Source organism: Haemaphysalis longicornis, unplaced genomic scaffold, assembly GCF_048455015.1.
Source record: "Haemaphysalis longicornis isolate Haplotype H1 unplaced genomic scaffold, Haemaphysalis longicornis Haplotype H1 scaffold_7, whole genome shotgun sequence".
Classification (NCBI taxonomy): Eukaryota; Metazoa; Arthropoda; class Arachnida; order Ixodida; family Ixodidae; genus Haemaphysalis; species Haemaphysalis longicornis.
This window is the reverse complement of record NW_027526422.1, coordinates 151,126,776-151,144,837: the sequence shown is the minus strand read 5'-3', so window position 1 is coordinate 151,144,837 and position 18,062 is coordinate 151,126,776. Positions and strand designations below refer to the sequence as shown.

Here is an 18,062-nt window from a genome sequence, read left to right as displayed (position 1 = left end):
ACTTGAATAACAAGTCAGTGAGAATACAAAATACTTCTGAAAGTGAACAGTTCGGGTAGAAGAGAAGTAAAAAAGTGGACATTTCTGTTGGTCTTTTTTTTAGCGTCTGCGCGCTGCGTATTATGCGCGTGCCCGTTTTACGAAAATGCCTTACGAAAATGCCATATCTGGCCATATATGGCCACGTCAGGAATTGGGCATGTGTGGCCATATATGGGTGTGTCATATAGGGTCATATATGCCAATTCCTGACATGGGCATATAAGCCCATATTTGGCCCAAATCCATATATGGCCTCACCCATAGATGGCCATGTCAGGAATTGACATATATGGCCCTATATGACACACCCATATATATGGCCACATATGCCCAATTCCTGACGTGGCCATATATGGCCAGATATGGCATTTTCGTAAGCAAGTAGCAAGAAAGTAGCACGTAGCAAGAAAGCAAGAAGCAAGTAGCAAGTAGCAAAAAAGTAGCAAGAAAGGAAAACTCCCGTGCGTATACGCACGGGAGTTGTCCTTTTTGCTACTTTTTTTTGTTCGTTTTATTTTCTCTGTTTGGTTCGTCGGTTTCTTTTTCGCCCGAGAAAAACCGCCGCCGCGACCACGTACACGTATTCGCGCGACGGCTTAGCCTCTGTGGCGGCGGTTTCGAGAATCCTTCGGAAAATTAAACGCCACTGAAAACACTGTCCGCGAATCGCCGCTGTTCGTCACGGCCTGTATAAAACGTGGCTTCTTTAACGACTTCGAATGCCGTACGACTTTCCTCAACTTTGAGTTGGACGAAACAGTACCTCCCCCTTCCCCTTTCCCCCAATCCCACCGGTCGGTGATACGGTTGAGTAGCAAATAATTCCGTAGCGGCCTAGATGCGCGAATTCCCCGCCCAAGTTCCACTGCCTACAGGTTCTTCGACCATGTAACGTGACGTGGCTGCAAAGTGGCCATAGGTATACGTCCCATATTCGGGAACAGGTTAAGAACGGCAATAGCTCAAGTACGTATCACTCCGCCCAAGCAACAGACCCGGATGTCAACGGGCGCGTGCGTTTTGAAAGGAGATTGCTATGAACGCGTGATATCGTCTGCCTTCTCTCACGTAGTTTGTTTGTCGTTGCTGCAATAGTTTATAATTTGAAGTCCAAAAAATCACGAAAACGGCTCGTGCCGTGTTCGAAATATTCCCAGTAACGCACTACTTGTGCCGCGCGGAGTAACATCCGGCTGTGAAAATGAGGCACAGCGGCAACTTCCGTTGCCGCATGAGGCACAGGTCTCAGGGCAGAGAAATTGGACATCAGAAAGGAAAATTTCTACAATAATTCCCAGGGCAGTGCTTTGCTTTTTGAGGCTAGAGCAGGCTGCTTGCGAACTAAGAGCTTTGTGTGGAAGTATTCACAAAATGATGGGGTATGCGAGGTCTGCGGAAAAGAAACAGAAACTATGCGGCACATAATCTTAGAATGCGAGGGTATCCATCCAAATCTACATGAGGGAAATATTCGGCTTCCAGAAGCCCTAGGATTTAAGGGTAGCGCAGAGGAAGTTAACTTCAAGGCTGTCGAGGCGACGAAAAGAAGATTAGAATGCTTCTGGACGAAAAGAAGAGAGGGGAATATTTCCTAGAAAAGCTACCACCTGTAACAGGAAAAAAAAAGTATTTTGTGCTTAATAAGGTTTTTGTGCCTGCCCTAAGCAGAGCTAGTACAGAAAATACGTTTGTTTTATTCTGAAGATCGGTGTTCGATAGTGCCCCAAGATAGTGCCGCAAGTGTCCCAAGTAGAAACACTAATATAAACCGTATACGTAATTTGGCTCAGTTTCGGCATAAAAACTACCCTTTAAGGAATAAAGAACCTTGGGTGGCCTCTACCGCCCGTTTCAATAGTGGGAAAGAGCGGTTGAAAAATACTCTGGCTTCTCATTTAAATGTGTTTCAGTGGGCTCATCTTGTTGTGTACACACGTTCGAAGCATCAGCTCTGTGCCATATGTAGCAAGATGTGTGGTTAGCCTTTTTTCCTGTCTTGTTTTCGCTCACTGGTTTAAAACATAGGTATATTAGTCCTTTTGGGTAAGATTACACGTCATCACCCCGTTACAAAGGGGAAAATAATAGCAATCATCATCACCACCATCATCGTTGCCGTTCTTAACTTGTACCCGAGTATATATCAGGCGGAGCTTGCTTGCATTGTCCGTTGTAACCAGAGAGCGTCGTGCCTTCGCGGGGCTCACTTGGCCTGGCTGCTCGAAGAGGCCAGTTCGAAGTCCTTGTGAAACCATCGTTATCCGTTATCGTGTTTTTATCCGAGCATCGGTCGAGGGTCACATTCTTGCGACTGACAGACAATACGCGGCCCTATCGACGCCGTCCACTGAACCCGTAAGGCGGACTAGCGACAGCAACGAGTGTTCACTGCGTTTCAACAGCATTACACCGGCGCAGCAAGCACGCTCCAGGAAGGACTCGATTCATTGATAACGGAGCTTGTTGCAGATATCGCGAACACCCTTTGGCGGGGAGACTTTCAAACGTTTCGCTAAAGGCGCTCTATACAGACGCCTATGGGGTTTTCTGAGGCTGCTTAGAAACGGTAATGACTTGCGCTGAAGTCAAATTACGCGAGTTTCTCCCGGTAGCACCAATAGCACAGTTAAACTGGAACCCAGTTACAAAGTCAACCCATATTAACTGCGACGCCATTTAATGTTTTTTTAAACATTAAACCAAAACACCAAACAAACTCTGTCAAAATTTATACGCCTATCCTAAGCCTTCTGGACCACAAATAATTCTACGAATAAGCTTTTTGATTACCTTTAAATGTGATAAAATTATTTTATTACAGTAAGAAATAACGGTGTGTTCTCTAGCTTACCAGCATAAAATGTTTCACCCTCGCTGGGGACGTAAGCTTGTACATACAATTTTTTGCGGCTCCTGCCCTTTCGGCATGACCTATAGAAAATTTGGACAAAAACTGTACGCACGTACATACTACATACATGCATACATACATACATAATACATGCGTACATACACAGATACATACGCACATACGTACGTACGTACATACATGCATACACAGAGCACGCGAGAGAAAATATCTGCACTGAGCATTAACAGCCTACGCCCTAAACGACCCGCATATTAAATCAATACTACACAAACGAGTGAATTGCTATTACGCAGGCTGAATACCAAGAACCGACCGGTTCTGCCGCCTTCGGTGCAAAGTATTAACAAAGACGAGAGACAGCTCCCCTCCTTGCCCTCCCGATCTTTCGCTTGACGCCCTGCTCCAGAAACGACATAACGCATCGATCCCGTTCGTCTTGCACAGACCTTCCGCAGTGAGTGGGTATACCGCAGCAGCCACCGTCTGACAGGCGCGGCTTCAACCAGCTTGCCCTTCCCTCCGAAAGCCTTAATCGTAACCAGCGTGTGCGCCCCGCTGGGTAGGCCGTTACGGCTGTACGTCACGTACGAGGTTAGAGTTATATCCCCTCAACGTAGTGGTTTATTTTTCACCACGGCGGCCTATTTTCTTACCCTTGTCAAACCCATTTGTGGGTCACAGCGGCGGAACGGGCACTCTAGCACGAGCTGTCAGTGCTGGCATCGGTGGGTTATTGATGCATGGCGTGGTTTATTTATGTCTGGCGCAGTTGACGTTCACGGAAGGGAGAAGGTCCCACCACCAGCAGCAGACATGTAAACAATAAGGTTTCAGAATGGAACTGCACGACCAAGACTGCCGCATACCCAGTGAAGGCATGTTGGTCAACGCCTGATAAAACGGATAACCAAATAAAAATGGCTAACATTAGCACTAAATCAACAATCCTATTTAATTAATTAACCAGACCAATATAATAAATCAATATTTTTAGTCGGTAATCAAACTTTAAACTCAGCTAAGGCTGTGTGGTCGCCGGTAAAAGCTTTTCTGGGGAAACCGGCTCAAGAACACTGGCCTACCCCTCGAACCACCGGTCCGAAAATGACGGTGTCAGTGGAGTTTTCTTTTTTTAATGCGATAAATTTCGTTGTAATTACCGACAACGGTGAAATTAAAATGTCAACGCGTAAAGAAAATTGGCCGCCAAGCAGCGCGGGCATGGCGCTCTGGGCTTGCCGCGGGCGACGCCTGTAATGCTTCAAAATGACTGTGTAAACAGCACCGTACAAGCCTAAAACAACCACTCCACCCTCCCTTCCCCTTCCCAACCTTAGTTGACTATACCCGCGTACAAGTTAAGAACGACCCGCCGCGGTGGCTCAGTGGCTAACGCGTTTCGCTGCTGAGCACGAGGTCGCGGGCTCGATTCCCGGCCGCGGCGGCCGCTATTCTGATGGAGGCGGAAAGCAAAAACGCCCGTGTGTATGAGATTTCGGCGCACGTTAAAGATCCCCAGGTGGTCGAAACTAATCCGGAGCCCTCCACTACAGTGGCGCGCCTCTTCGCCTGCGTTGCGTCGGCGCGTCAAACCCTACAATCAATCAATGAAGTTAAGAACGGCAATAGCTCACTACCATGTATAACTCCGCCGATACAAAGGCCCCGGATGTCAGCGCGGGCACGCGCTTTGAAAGAAGATTGCAGTGACATCGCCTGCTTTTTATCACGCAGTTTGTTTGTCGTCGCAGCAGTAATTTATAAGCAGATTAGGCCTGAAAAATAACTGAAACGACTCGCGTCATGTCCGAAATACTCGTAGTAAGACGCGGAGGAATTAACAGCCGGCTGCGGTGATGATGCGCACGTGGCAACTTCCGTTGTCGTTCTTATGTTGTCCGCGAGTATAGACCCCATGACCGCTTCGGACGTGCCGCGGATTATCACATTATGTCGGCACAACCTCCCTTTCTATATTTGTGGACTTTGCGACTGGAGATATATATACTTCCAGCCTTTCTTATCGGCGCAAGGAGTACACTCACGCGAACCGGTTTATCGCGGGCTTTGGAATGCCGCCCTTCAACACACAATAGCCGTTGGAAGCATGGGTGGGGGCTGTTGTACGCCGAGGTGGAAACCGCCTGTTGCCGGCGATGGCGTCACCATTGGCGGATCCAGAAGGGGGGAGTCTGGATGTCCTGACTCCCCCCTTTAATTTTGAAATTTATACACCCAAGAACATCACCTTTCAGGCCGTAGAAAGAGACTAGTTGACCATTTTTTTTCTATTTTTGTATTTCTTGTTTTACGAAATTTCGATGAATACAAAAGGCTACTTTTCTGTTCCCCCTCCTCATCACCACCATTGTCATCATCACTGATAAAAGGTGACCATTCCCCTCAGAAAAAACCTGGACCCACCCCTGGGCTTCACCAAACGGTGAGCGTTTGGCTTACTTGGCTAGTACACGTGCTCACGCTCGAAGACCATCCCGTTGTTCAGCTTCAACACAGTGCACTCGAGTGAGCAATACACGCCCCCCAACAAAACTAATTCAGAAAATGACAGCACCGTGAATATCATCCGAATAAAAAATGTGATCTGCGCTTTTGCACCGCGCCATGCAGAACATCATGCTTGCACTGAGTGATGCCACAGCGCTGACCGAACTTTCGACTAATTTTATGCTCGACATTGTAGTTTCCTGACGTTTCCTTGCTTGCTGAATGGATTGGTCGATCGAGTGCATTGTGCTGGAGCTGAGCCCCGGGATTGTCTCGCAGTGCACGAAACCGGAGTTACACGCTACGGCTAAGGCAGAAAGTCGTACCCATAAATCTTAGCCCAACTGACAAAAAAGCGGGGCTATTCGCAATCGTTGCGCGCAGAGGTCAACTGAGGGAAGGTTCGCGCAATGCGGGCGAGATGCCCGGGCAGCCGCGCTAGTCGTGACCGAGGCTGATGAACGATACTGCGATTGTTTTGAAATTCCGGTTGAGCGCTGTCTTAAATGGGCGCGCCAGCGGCGGTGACGTCACGTAGCAAGCGGTTGTATGCGGGCATCTGTTGCGCGAATGAGGCTAACACTACTGCGCTCACCACCACGCTGTTGTCGAAGAGTTTATAGCTGTACACCAGTGGTGACGCAACCTCACCGGGTCAGCCTAAAGTGGACTCGATCCTCACCGTGTGAGGTGACGCTGAGGTGAGGTCAGATGTCGCGACCTGGGGCATCAGCGAGGTATACGAGGTTACGATATCAGCAGGCAAGGTGGAGGTGGAGCGAGAGGTCAAAACTTGAGCCTTGGCGAAACGGATTTCCAAAATCGCGTCAAATTCTACGCCGCCATTTCCGCGCCCTCTCGCAACTGTCATTGTCGAAGTGCGATATATGTTTTGAACCACCCTGCCAATCCGTAACACAAGGTTTTGATATTTATGCCCGCTATTTCAGTCAGCTATTGAATTCCAATAATACCAGTTGTAAATGCCAATGTCTCGTACTCATTTACGTTTTTTTCAAACTTGATATTCATTGTTTTCGTTTTCACTTGGTTTGCTCGACTACCTGTGGGACGCGAAACCTATAGCAGGAAGCCCAAAACATGCTGCCAAGATTTCTGCGGTAACTCATTAACCGAGTTACCAGAAACAGGCGCATTACGTCTGCGAGGTCAGTTCCGGATTCAAGGGAAAAGCAAGGACAGCTGGATTATCTGCATGAGGTTCAGGTGATGTCGAGTTTGACGTGAGTTTGGCCCGGAGGTGAGGACTATGCTGTTCGGGCGACGCTGATGCAAGGGCGCAACTAAACGAAAGTTGAGTTCGTTTAGTTGCGCCCTTGCATCAGCATCGCCCGAAGAGCATAGCCCTCACCTCCGGGCCAAACTTTAATTGTATAGTTGAGGTTGCTGGGTGAGGTGGGGTAGGCTAATCTGTGTTTGAGGTGAGGTCGAAGATGGTGCAATCATTTGTGCATGCCTAATTAACACACGCACACACCATTGCAGCGCGCAAATAAACGAACGAGCGCAAGTCGAACAGCACCGCATCACGCCCAGGGTCCACCCCACACCGTACACGCTTTCCACCGGCCTTTTCTGCCTGTTGGGCGCCCTTGCGCCCAGACGGCGCCACTTATTCGCCTCTGCTCCTCCATCGTAAGGGCTTGAGAACGAGTGACGTCTATGAAGCACGTGCAGTAGCTTAATTTCCTAACCAAGCAGTGCTCCGTGATTTACAGGATACTGACTCGTAGCCCCTCACGGACACATTAATTTTTACTGAATGAGTGGCGTCCTCGGTTACGCGCAAACTTTCTGTTTTCCCGCCAAAAGTGTAAAGAGTCGGATGAGACAATCAGCCACGGAAAAGCACGACATGCAGGAGTTGTAGGGAATAGGCCACGCACGGATAGTCCAAACGGAAAACTATCTGGAAGGTTTTACGGCCGATTCCAGGAGATGAATGATGCCAACTAGCTGCTTCCTTAACAATATGGTCATTTGCGGGAGCCGTGTTTTAAGTGCAGTGCACTTTAGGGGCTCGCCTTGTCGTCGCAGCTCGCTGTAACGCTCGATGCCAAGCGACTACCGCGGAATCAGGCTGCGCAGCGAGACAACGGACCCAAGTGAGCCCGGCGTCCCGTACGTCGTAGGGCGTCCCGCAGAGGCTTCTGAACCCATAACCGTTCGAAACTCGTGAACCGCTGATGCTTGTCATACATCTCCCCGTTGTTTAGCGCAAAGAACTTCAGGTACATTTGAGGCAAAATATACGTAATTAACAGCAGCGCCAGCGTTCATTTAGATAGGAACGCTCATTGGGTTCGTTTTTACGATAGTAAGCAAAAAAAAAAAAAAAAAGTGGCAGTGCAACGCCGGCACGTACGGGGGGAAAAACAAGCAGAAAATGAACAAAACCCCCGCTGGCGCTGTTTCAGGCAGGGGGCACGCGAGCACTGCGAAGACGGTAAATTTAAATTGCATTGGGTGGTAGCAGTGAGCGGATAACGGCGCAACAGCCCATTATGGCAAATCACTGTTCTGCACTTCCGACAGCTTTCACGTTGACTGGAACGGCTTTAATTTTTTGATGATACAGGCTTACTACCCTTACCAGGGGTTCTGACTAGGCACGCGTAAAAGCCGTTGCGGTAGTTTAAAGCGTTGGCTTTAGCCCCGCTGGATACGGGCCCGGCTCATCAAGCACGAGCGCCACACACTTGGCACCGACCATGACCTGATTGTATGCCTTGACCGGGTTTCGGGACACGCGGTCCGCCCACGAGCTGGCGCGTGCCGCACGTCGCGCAGAAACTTAATCCGCTCTGCATCCGGTCCCCCCATTAATTGACATCAACCCACGAGAGCGAGTCAAACGCTACAAGGCCCAACGACGCAAAGTAGTGCTGTGGACTGCACCTGAGAACGGCTAAACTAGAGTGAACTAGAATATTTGGGTAGTGGAAAAAGCGGCGGCTGCTCCCCACGGCGCGCTTGAAGCCAAACGTGTTAACCGCCGCGCGTGGCGCTGGTGTGCACCGCCCGAGGAGATCCCGAAGCGGCGCGCGTTGATCGGCGTGCCGCTATGCTGCTGTTCGGTGATTCACGCTGTGTTTTGACGTTTTTTAACCGCTGCACATGGTCTTTTTTGTGTGTAATTACAAGAGGAGCCTTGCAGACACTGCACTGATCCTTGAGTGTTCTTGATTTTGTCTTTTATTGGTAATACGGACAGGGTGTTATGCGTGCGAAGGTCTCTAATTACAGAAGGGCCATGGCTCATGCAGTTTGAAAGGATTGTGCGGTATTGTGGGGTGGGACTGCACCCCGAATAAATTTATGTGATTGCTAGAAATATTTTATATTTGCGATTTGTTTTACCCTGCTTTTATTTGTTGAGTTCCTAACTGTTGATAATTATCTTACGTCTGCAAGACGTGGGCAGCACATTTCATGAACTCGTGCATTTCTAAAGCGGTAATTATTTTATGTTAATGGTAACCAGCGTTCCAATGAACTGTGCACTTTTAAAATGATCGCGCGATAAAGTGTGCCATGTGGCGCTTTTCCTAGAACTACGGACGGTTGCGAATGTTGATGCTTTTGGCTGACTTGAGTGAAGTTTTTAAAACGTATCGTGTGTGTTGCGTGAATTAGTGCACTGCAAGGGCCCGGGCCAGGTAGCACGCATTTGCTCGGGCCCGGGCCAGGCTCGGGCTTCAACAAAAAATATTTTGGGACGTGCTTGCCCGAGCGCATGCATGCAGTGTCTTCGTGATGGTTGATGCTAAAATGTTTCCGCATTGATCATTTAGCTTAAATGAAAAAAAAAAAAAGATCAAAGTGCGAGGTCACTGCGGCGCCGTTAAAAATATCTCTCGCTGATACTATACTCACAAAATATTTTCTATGTTAGGATATATATATATATATATATATATATATATATATATATATATATATATATATATATATATATATATATGTGTGTGTGTGTTGTACAAAGCTCGGTTCAAGTTTAAGAAAATTAAATGCGATATATCTGTGTATATATTCGCTCTAGATTGAAAAGGCCGATTTTTTTCGGGCTCATACTCTGTCGGACGCGGGCTGATATTTAGAAACAGTCTGGCGGGCTCAGGCTTATTTAAATGTGTGTGTGTGTGTGTGTGTGTGTGTGTGCGTGCGTGCGTGCGTGTGTGTGTGCGCGCAGGCACACTTGCACACATACACACACACACACGCAGGCACGCACGTACGCGCACGCACGCACGCACGTGCGAACACACACACACACACACACACACACACACGCGCGCACATACACACACGCGCACGGACGCACACAACGCGCGCGCACACGCACGCACGCGCACGCACACGCACTTGTCTGTGGCGGAACTTCACATTCAGCAGCAGCCCGATATAAGTTCAGACCACGCTGCATGCATCATTGCAAAAAGCGACAAGAGGTATAATCTTCTATGACTGCGGGTACGTTGCCAAGAAAACTGTCCTCAAGACAGAGTGTGAGGAATGCTGTGCACTGTTACTCACAGGAAAATACACCGTTTTGAGGCGAGGTGCAGCTGAGTACACAAGGCTTCGGGATAATGGAGGTTTGCTTTCCTTTACAGATTCATCGAGCAGTTGGAGAATATTTTCACAAGCTGCTTCAGCACTCACGAGCTGCACCACGATAGTGTCATAGATGTGTTGGCGATCATCAAACAAAAACAGCGGTGTGCTGTTGGGTGTGATCAGCACTCCAAATCACTTGCAGCCTAGGTGACAGCCTTTTATGTAACCACCCGTTTGCACTTTTTTGTAAAGTCGATCAACCGCTGAAGAGCTAAAAAGAGGGCGGGTGCACGCTACTTGGAGTTAAGCCGCTACATGATCTTGCTTTGTAAAACTGCAGGAGGAGCCTAGTAGGCACCACATTTCTTTAAATACTCTTCGTTCTTTTTGTTTGTAATGTAGATGTAAATAATTAAATGTAAATAATGTATTATGTTATGTTTGTAGGTGTTCACTGCGCTGAAAAGTGCGCAGTTTTAAAATGATCGCGCAATAAAATTATGCCGTGTGACTTGGTGCTTTTCTGAAAATTGCGGTTGCGAATCCTGTATTTGCGCGCTTTTCGTTGACTTGACTGAAGTTTTAAGACATCTGTCAGGTGTGCTGCATGGGTCAAATTTGAAAAAAGAAAACGGGAAACATTTGCGCACGCACGACGCAGTTTGCTCGGTATGCAGATCTTGATCGAAAAATCAGCAAGAAAATAAAGAAAAAAAAGCAGAAGTGACGTATGCTGGCCAGCCTAAAGCACGCCACTCTTTACTCAGTTGACACAATACGATACGAAAATCATCAAACAACGAAGAAAAAAATATCGGCATGATAGCGAGCTCGATCGCTAAAGCACGGCGCGGTCTGCTCGGTTGGCCAAATGGGATGAAGAAATGAGCAAACGGTAAATACACGACGTAGCTACCTTTCCCATAAAAACCCTGGTACATTAATAGCATTATCAACGGTTTTTACACGAAAAAAGAACTGTAGCCCCTCGGAGACTGCCCCAACGCACGCCTACTCGCCGCAATCCGAGGCGAAAAAGCGCTCGGGCGGGGCACGCGAGCGCCACCGCTCGGGGTTGACACGAAGTGCCTCACTCGGCGGCGGCCGCTTTTTCCACTACCCAAGTATTCTAGTTCACTCTAGGCTAAACCCTGCGTCCAAAAAATGATCTCGTATGCGATTGCTGCGCTGGAAATGTCGCCCAAAGACTACAGCAGTCCTCTGCCCGCCCCCCTCCCCTTTGCCAATAAATTCCCCATTAAGGATTGAGTTTGGGCTAGTTGGGTACTCACTGCTAGAAAAAACAGCGCAAAGAACTTGGACGCAGTAGACAGACGACGACTAGCACTGCCGTCGTCTGTCTACTGCGTCCAAGTTCGTTGCGCTGTTTTTGTAGCGTAAGCTACACTGGCCGAGGTTGAGCAGTTACGCGTGGGCCGTGAAGGGCCGTTCTGTGCAAAAGCGAGGAGCATTAGATTGGTTTGGATTGGATTGGCTTGGATTAAATTCAATCCAATTGGAGTACGGTGTGTAGAGAACTGAGTCTGCACATTCGCTGGTCTGCGCATTCCAGAGGAGTGACGTCATAGCCGCGGCAGACGCACTGGCGCCGGCGCGTGCCTAGCTGTGGGCCTCCGTTTCGCAGTAGCCAAGTCTGACTCTGCAGCCGAGCCGCTTCGTAGCCGTTTCGCGTGGCTCCTGGAGAGCCGTGCTGCGGGAGGAGCCATGCGCGAGGAGCAGTGACTGGACTGGACCGGACTGGACTGGTTTGGAAATCGTTTTAGCAGCAGTAAGCATGATAATCAGCTAATCCTAGAGAACCAGGAAACCTAATAATAAGCAGCTGAACCTTAGCTCACGCTACGTATATCCTGGCTTAGCCGAGCTAAGCCACTGCTAATTTTTTCTATAGCAATGAATTCCCCACCCTCACACTCTTCCCGAGCTCCGGTCTCGCTCCGCAAAATGATGAATGCAACAGACATTTACTGAATTAAATTTCCCTCCGTTCGATCTGCTCCCGCGCCATGTGTTGGAACATTTTGTTTCTGTTGCGCTCGGAAAAGTTCGAGCCCACATCTTTCGTTTCAGTGTTTGCGTTTACCTCGCAAACCATTTTTAAATGCATTTCTTTTCTTTTTTATCGTTTGCTATTGTAAACACCATTCCAACGTGTATTCTTAATTAGAACGACGGCACTCCCTGCTACGTATACAGTTAATTCTCGTTATAACGAAGTCGCTTTATTCGAAGTGTTTTATTTTCCTCATTGCACCACTGCATTGGGCGCAAATACCCGGCTTTAACGAAGTATCGCTTACAGCGAGGCCAATTTTCTGTCCCCGGAAATTGGTTAAACGACGGCGTCGTGTACTTATATACTGCTTCAGATTAGTCTGAGGTTCGCATCGCGAAAATAATGCGGACATGTTAAGCATGGGCCATGGCAGCAGTTCCAGAACTTTTGAACGGTCCTGCCTATACATACTTCGTGCTCACGCGTTCAACTGAATTTGTCCCACCGATTGAATTGAGGTACGTACGTACAGACAGACAGACAGACAGACAGACAGACAGACAGACAGACAGACCTTTTCGCGCATAGGATTGGGGCTTTCTGGACTACAGTAGGGCCCCAGCCGGGCAGGAGCTGAACCATTAACGCCTGAAACGCGTTTAAATAAAAGCTTATCCCGTAACTTACAGCGTTGCCCAAGAGAGACTGTCGTCTTTAGAAATAATCGCTCCGACCCAGTGCTACGGCCGGCTGAGGAGGACGACGCGTCTGGCGCCCAATGGATGAGCGCGCATATAGAAAACAACCTACAAAGCGTTTAATAAGAAGGCCAGCAATTAGGCCATCGCGCGTTCGAAAATGAGTCGGACCAGCCGTGGTGCGAGGGTGAAGCCCGTCTGGAGAGCGCGCGTGGCGAGGTCAGTCCGTTTCCATGGCGACGTTGACGCGCAGCCGCCATAATGCAGGTGTCTCGGAAGGCGGCAAGCGCACCGCGCGAGCACGTGGCGCGAAGGTCCCGTCCCTAAATCGAGCGGGAACTAGTGCAATTGCCGACATAACGAATATGGTCTGAGGCAGCTGCAAACCTCGGAAGAAGCTCCTCCGACAGTTTTGTTACCTTGCCACAAGGTGGCCCTTCACGTTTATGCAACAAAACTGCGTATCTTTTATTCCAGGTGAGTCAAAACTTGTAGATAATGCTGAATTATGATTCCGCTACCTGGGCTTCTCTGAAGCGTACACAAACTGCGTATAAATCTGCAAAGGGGTGGATTCCCGCTCAATGGGCAATAAGGCTACATGGTTAGATACAGTGCCGACAACTCACGGGATTCCTCTTCAATAACTGAGCTGGAAACGTGCGCGCACGCACACACGCACGAGAAAAAAAAATTTGACAATTGGGTCAATTCCACTAAGCGCAGTCGTGCAAACCAGTGTTTTCACAGATGCATTGCGGGCCAAGCACGGTGTCCAAAGCAGAGCGATACCCCCCTATCGAGCTACCCACAAAAGACCCCATTTCACGCACACAGAAACAAATGACGCAATATTTAAACGTCGCCGAGCCCACACTGCGGGAATTCCCGGCAAGGCACAACGCTAATGATGGTCGAACTCGCATGTATGCGGGCGACGAGGGAGACTGCTCTGAGCGCACACGCACGGCCCGCACTGTCTCGGAGTCGCTTTCGTTTGCGACACGGCGCCGCGGCATGCGCCAAAGAAACGAGCCGCTGGCAGTCTTCCAGCCGAGCGGCTGACGAGCGTTTGGGCCCATTTGTGACGAGCGCGACGAACTGGTGTGCGCACGACACTGGCCCGCACCTCTCGTCGGCACACAAATCTCTTAAATGCGCATTCCTAAGTTTCCGCACGCGGTCCTTGTAAGTTTCTCATAAACAGTTACAAAAAATCATGAGCCATTCTACTCTGGGAATGTGGATGACCAGCGAAAATTTTCAGCAAGACATAGAGGCGATGCAGAATTCAGGCGAGAGGTAGGAGCAAGTTTTATTTCCCTTGAGCGCTGAGGGCTGTCATACCAAAGGAAGACTATACGACACTACGGATCTTCACAATCAAGCCTACTGATAACATTCTCTACGCTGACTGCATATCCAAGTGATGAGACGTACGAGCTTGAGGTCTAAGCCCCGCTTTGATCTTGAAAATGGGGCCTGTTATCATCTAATCCACCCACGATGCATATGCACGTGATGAGACGACGCATCATAAGCTTGGGGTCCAAATCATGTCTTCAACGCGCACGATTAGGCGGTGACCGCGTGCACAGCACACGCACACCGGGCCGTTCGTTTTCCATCTCCTCGCGCTTCAAAGACACGTGGTGCCTAAACAATTTTTGTTCGAAGACCCGACAAATACATGAAACCTTAGCCATATAAGCTTCTCTTAAAATCGCTGCCTCACTTCGCAACGGAATTACCCCCCGTAATATTCATTCGTTCGCCGGTACGGGTTACAGGCGCATGGTTGTCGGGCTAGCGCGTCTGCAGCGGCCGAGATCATTCAGTTCTTCGGACGGGATAAGACGATAAAGAAAAGCAACCCCGCTCGGACCGGTCCGAGGGGCAGCGTCCAGTTAATGGATGGAGAAAGAAAAAAAAAGAAAAAAAGAGGAGGGAGAGAACTCTCTCCACTCTTACTCGGTTCATTTTTCACATAAATCATAAGCGCATCGAACTTGTTTTGAGCCTCGGCGATAAGCATGGCCGTAGACATCGACGCCTCCCACCACCCATTGTCACCTTCGGGATAACGCCGGTACGGTGGAATCGCGCGAGTATGGTGAGGCCACACAATGACATCTTGTGGACAACACAGGGGGAAAGGAGAGGAGGCGTGCGCTGTTGTTCACCACTCATCGTTTGAAATTTCCAATCCCGATTATTACATTCCGTTGTTCTTTTCAAGACGCTCCGGAACAAAAACTACCACAAATAAATCCACAATCAAAGGAGACTCAGTACAACCTTCGCCTGTAAACGGCCAATCCCACCACCTCCGCCCGATCCTCCCAACCCCGCCCCCGTTCCGTTGTCGACCCGCTCATTCAGTTGTCGCACGGGCATTCATTTAGCGGACAGTGATTTCCGCGTCCGTGACTGCTCTGCCTGCAACTAGAACAAATCCGTTTCGCAATCCAGCCATTACATTAGCTCTGTGTCGCAATACGTTTGTTGTCGACGGGCCGTAATCGGTTCTCGCAGCCTTTCCCGGCGAGCTGTCAGTGACGGCCGCGTTGAGACGTTGAAATGACCGTCTATTCAATAGAAACTTATTGCACGTGGGAACGCCAGTAATATGTATTACGACGTGAATACGGCAAGCACTACGGAGCTACTGGAGAAGCAGAGCATTTACTTTTTTTTTTTAATTATCAGACTCCCGATTACAGAAATCATCCGCACAGATACACTACGATATCCGCCGCACGACCATCAATCTGGCGTGTACGTACAGTCCATTCCGCTCGTAAATACGCGTCTATTCTCCTATTTACAGCAACTTACAGGGCCGGATACTTGTTTTTTTTATCCGGCACATCGTCACGCTTGCTGCTTTACGCGGTGACCGCGAGTGCGGACGGCGAAAGAAAAAAATTAGGCCGCGGCGCCGATGTGCACAAGAGGAGCCCGAGGTGCGTCCAAGGCCGCGGTCTGGCGTAAACAGGACGGCGACAATTACGGCGCGTCTTACCCGAATGGTGCGGTCGGTGACTCCGATGGCGAAGAAGGGGCTCACGCCGAGCCCGACCTGAAGCTTCTCCAGGGCCGCGTCGCGACTCCAGCTTTGCAGCGACCAGGACGAGGCGCCGATCAGCTCCCAGCCGCCCACCTCGCGCAGCCGGTAGAAGAAGAGTGTCAGGGCGTCCCGGCTCAAGCTGCGGCCCTCCATGCACGTCTCGTAGAAGCGCTTCGTCTTGGCTTCGGCCGACCCCTGGTCGCTGTCGGTGGACACGAGGTCCACCAAGTGTCGCACCGAGTGGTGCGCCCGGTGCCGCAGCGCCGACGCGGCGTCCCAACGGCTCCTCCGCTTCTCCTCGGGTCCCTCGGCCTCGGGCCTGCTTCGGCAGGCGAACGCGTAGGGGTCTTCGCATGGCGCGGCGCCGAGCTCGAGTCCCTCGAGCACCGCGCCGGCCGAGCGCAGACAGGCGGCCGACAGGCAGCGCGCGTCGGGCCCGCCGGCCGAGGAGTGCACCTTGACGGAGAGCGCGACGATGATGACGAAGAAGACGAGCAGCAGCACGCACAGCAGCACGATCACCAGCGACGGGATGTTGGCCACGGCCGAGGTGACCTGCGCGCGGAGCTTGGACATGCCGCCGCCGCCGGGAGCCTCGCCCTGCGGCTCCATGCACTTGTCGTTCTCGTGCGGCTCGCTCTTGTCGTCCATGTCGCCGGGGGGAACCACTTGTTGCGCGCCACCGCGCAGCCCGAAACAACCGACCCGAGCAACTTTTCAAAGCGGACGCAAAAACCGGCTCCCCTGCTCCGCGGCCCCTCGCTGCTGCTGCAACGCGTGCCGGAGCCGCTGACCTGCGCTGGGGGACAAACTTTGTTCGTTGAGGTCGGTGGCGCCGCGTGTTGACGGCTGCACAAAACACAGCGCGTAACTAGTCGACCACATGTTAGTGGGTCGAGCGGCGGCAGCGCGCGCTTCGCGGTGCCTCGTTGCACGCCGCCGCCTACGCCGTGTACGGCGGCGCCAGCATCGAGGCACCCAATAGCTCCATTCGATTCAGACGCGATTCCCTGCAACGCCTGCAACGTTGCACGGTGCGCTGCACCACAGCGCTCGATTCGCCGCTGCAGGAATGGTGCCGTGCACCGCGTCGCTCGATTGCTCATGGTGCAGCAGCGTTGCCGCCGCGGTGCAGAGAACCGCTGCACCTGCTACGGAGGAGGTGCAGCGATTCGGTGCCGTGAGCGTTGGGGCGTTGCGGGTTGGCAGGCGGCTACCGGCAGTTGCGGCGACCGCGTGAAAATGTCCGTCGAGCTCGAAGATACGCGGGACGAACTTAGCGTCGCCGCTGATGCATACGACGCAACCCAGATGGCCGTAAACATCCAGTTGTAGAGGACGACAGGCGAGGATGATTAGCAGACGACTATGCCTGCACCTCGCTCGATTGTAAACACGCAGGGGCGCTGCTGACGGTGCAGCCGTGATGCACGGCACCGCGGAACCACGCTGCTGCACTGCACCGGCACCACAGAACTTTATCTGCAACGTTGCCGTGCACCCCTTCTGAATCGAATGGAGCTAATGTCCAGTGACGGAAATTGCGGCGACGCTAACGTTGATTCAAAGAATCAAACTTACAGCTTCTCCCACCGCTGTAAACTAGGCTTATATGCATATTGAGGCCAGAGTGCCAAAGCTAACGACAACTTTTCCAAAAAAACATGAGTCGCTGAGAGAATACGTTTAAGGGCAAAGAGATAAGACCAGGGGCGGTATTCTCGTAACTGTCCCTTTTGAAAACGTCCCTTTTGCGTCCCTTTCATCGTGATGTACTTCCGGTTAAGCAGTGGACGTGGGCAGCATTACAGTGGCTAGAATAGCCCTCTTCTAGCCACTGTAGCAGCATGAAGAAAAGTTGGCAGTAGGTTTGCCGCGCTCGGGTTACGTCACTTCCGGTTGTTTGCTTTTAGCCAATCAGGACTCGCCAAAAGGGACACTTTTGAAAGGGACGCAAAAGGGACAAAACTCGAGAATACCGCCCCAGTTGTCGGCCTTGACAAAGTCGATTTGGCTGCGTTCTGATAGGCGCACGCTTTCGGTCCACACGGGAGCACGTACGGCACCTTCAACTAAAGTTTATCGTCAGGAAAGCTGATGAAGGGACTTGATTGATCGCGTTTCACACTGGTGGGAAAGTGTATGATTTCTCCTAGAACAGGCCTCGTTTTGGTATCAACGTTTGACAACGTTTAGTCAACGTTCACTATGAACGTTCACAACGTTCACAAACGTTGACTATGGTCAACGTTTAGTATCTATAAACGTTGGCTA

The 18,062-nt window shown here is 50.5% G+C and overlaps 1 protein-coding gene across 1 annotated transcript in view; it reads right to left on the bottom strand.

Moving 5' to 3' along the window:
• Positions 1 to 16,588, bottom strand: part of LOC144147136 (endothelin-converting enzyme 2-like) — a 76,666-nt gene extending 60,078 nt beyond the window's left edge. Inside the window, exon 1 of the mRNA XM_077679208.1 lies at positions 15,744 to 16,588. Coding sequence (XP_077535334.1) covers positions 15,744 to 16,439 — 696 coding nt within the window. The 5' untranslated portion in view covers positions 16,440 to 16,588. The remainder of the gene's footprint in view (positions 1 to 15,743) is intronic.
• Between the last annotated feature and the right edge of the window lie 1,474 nt (positions 16,589 to 18,062).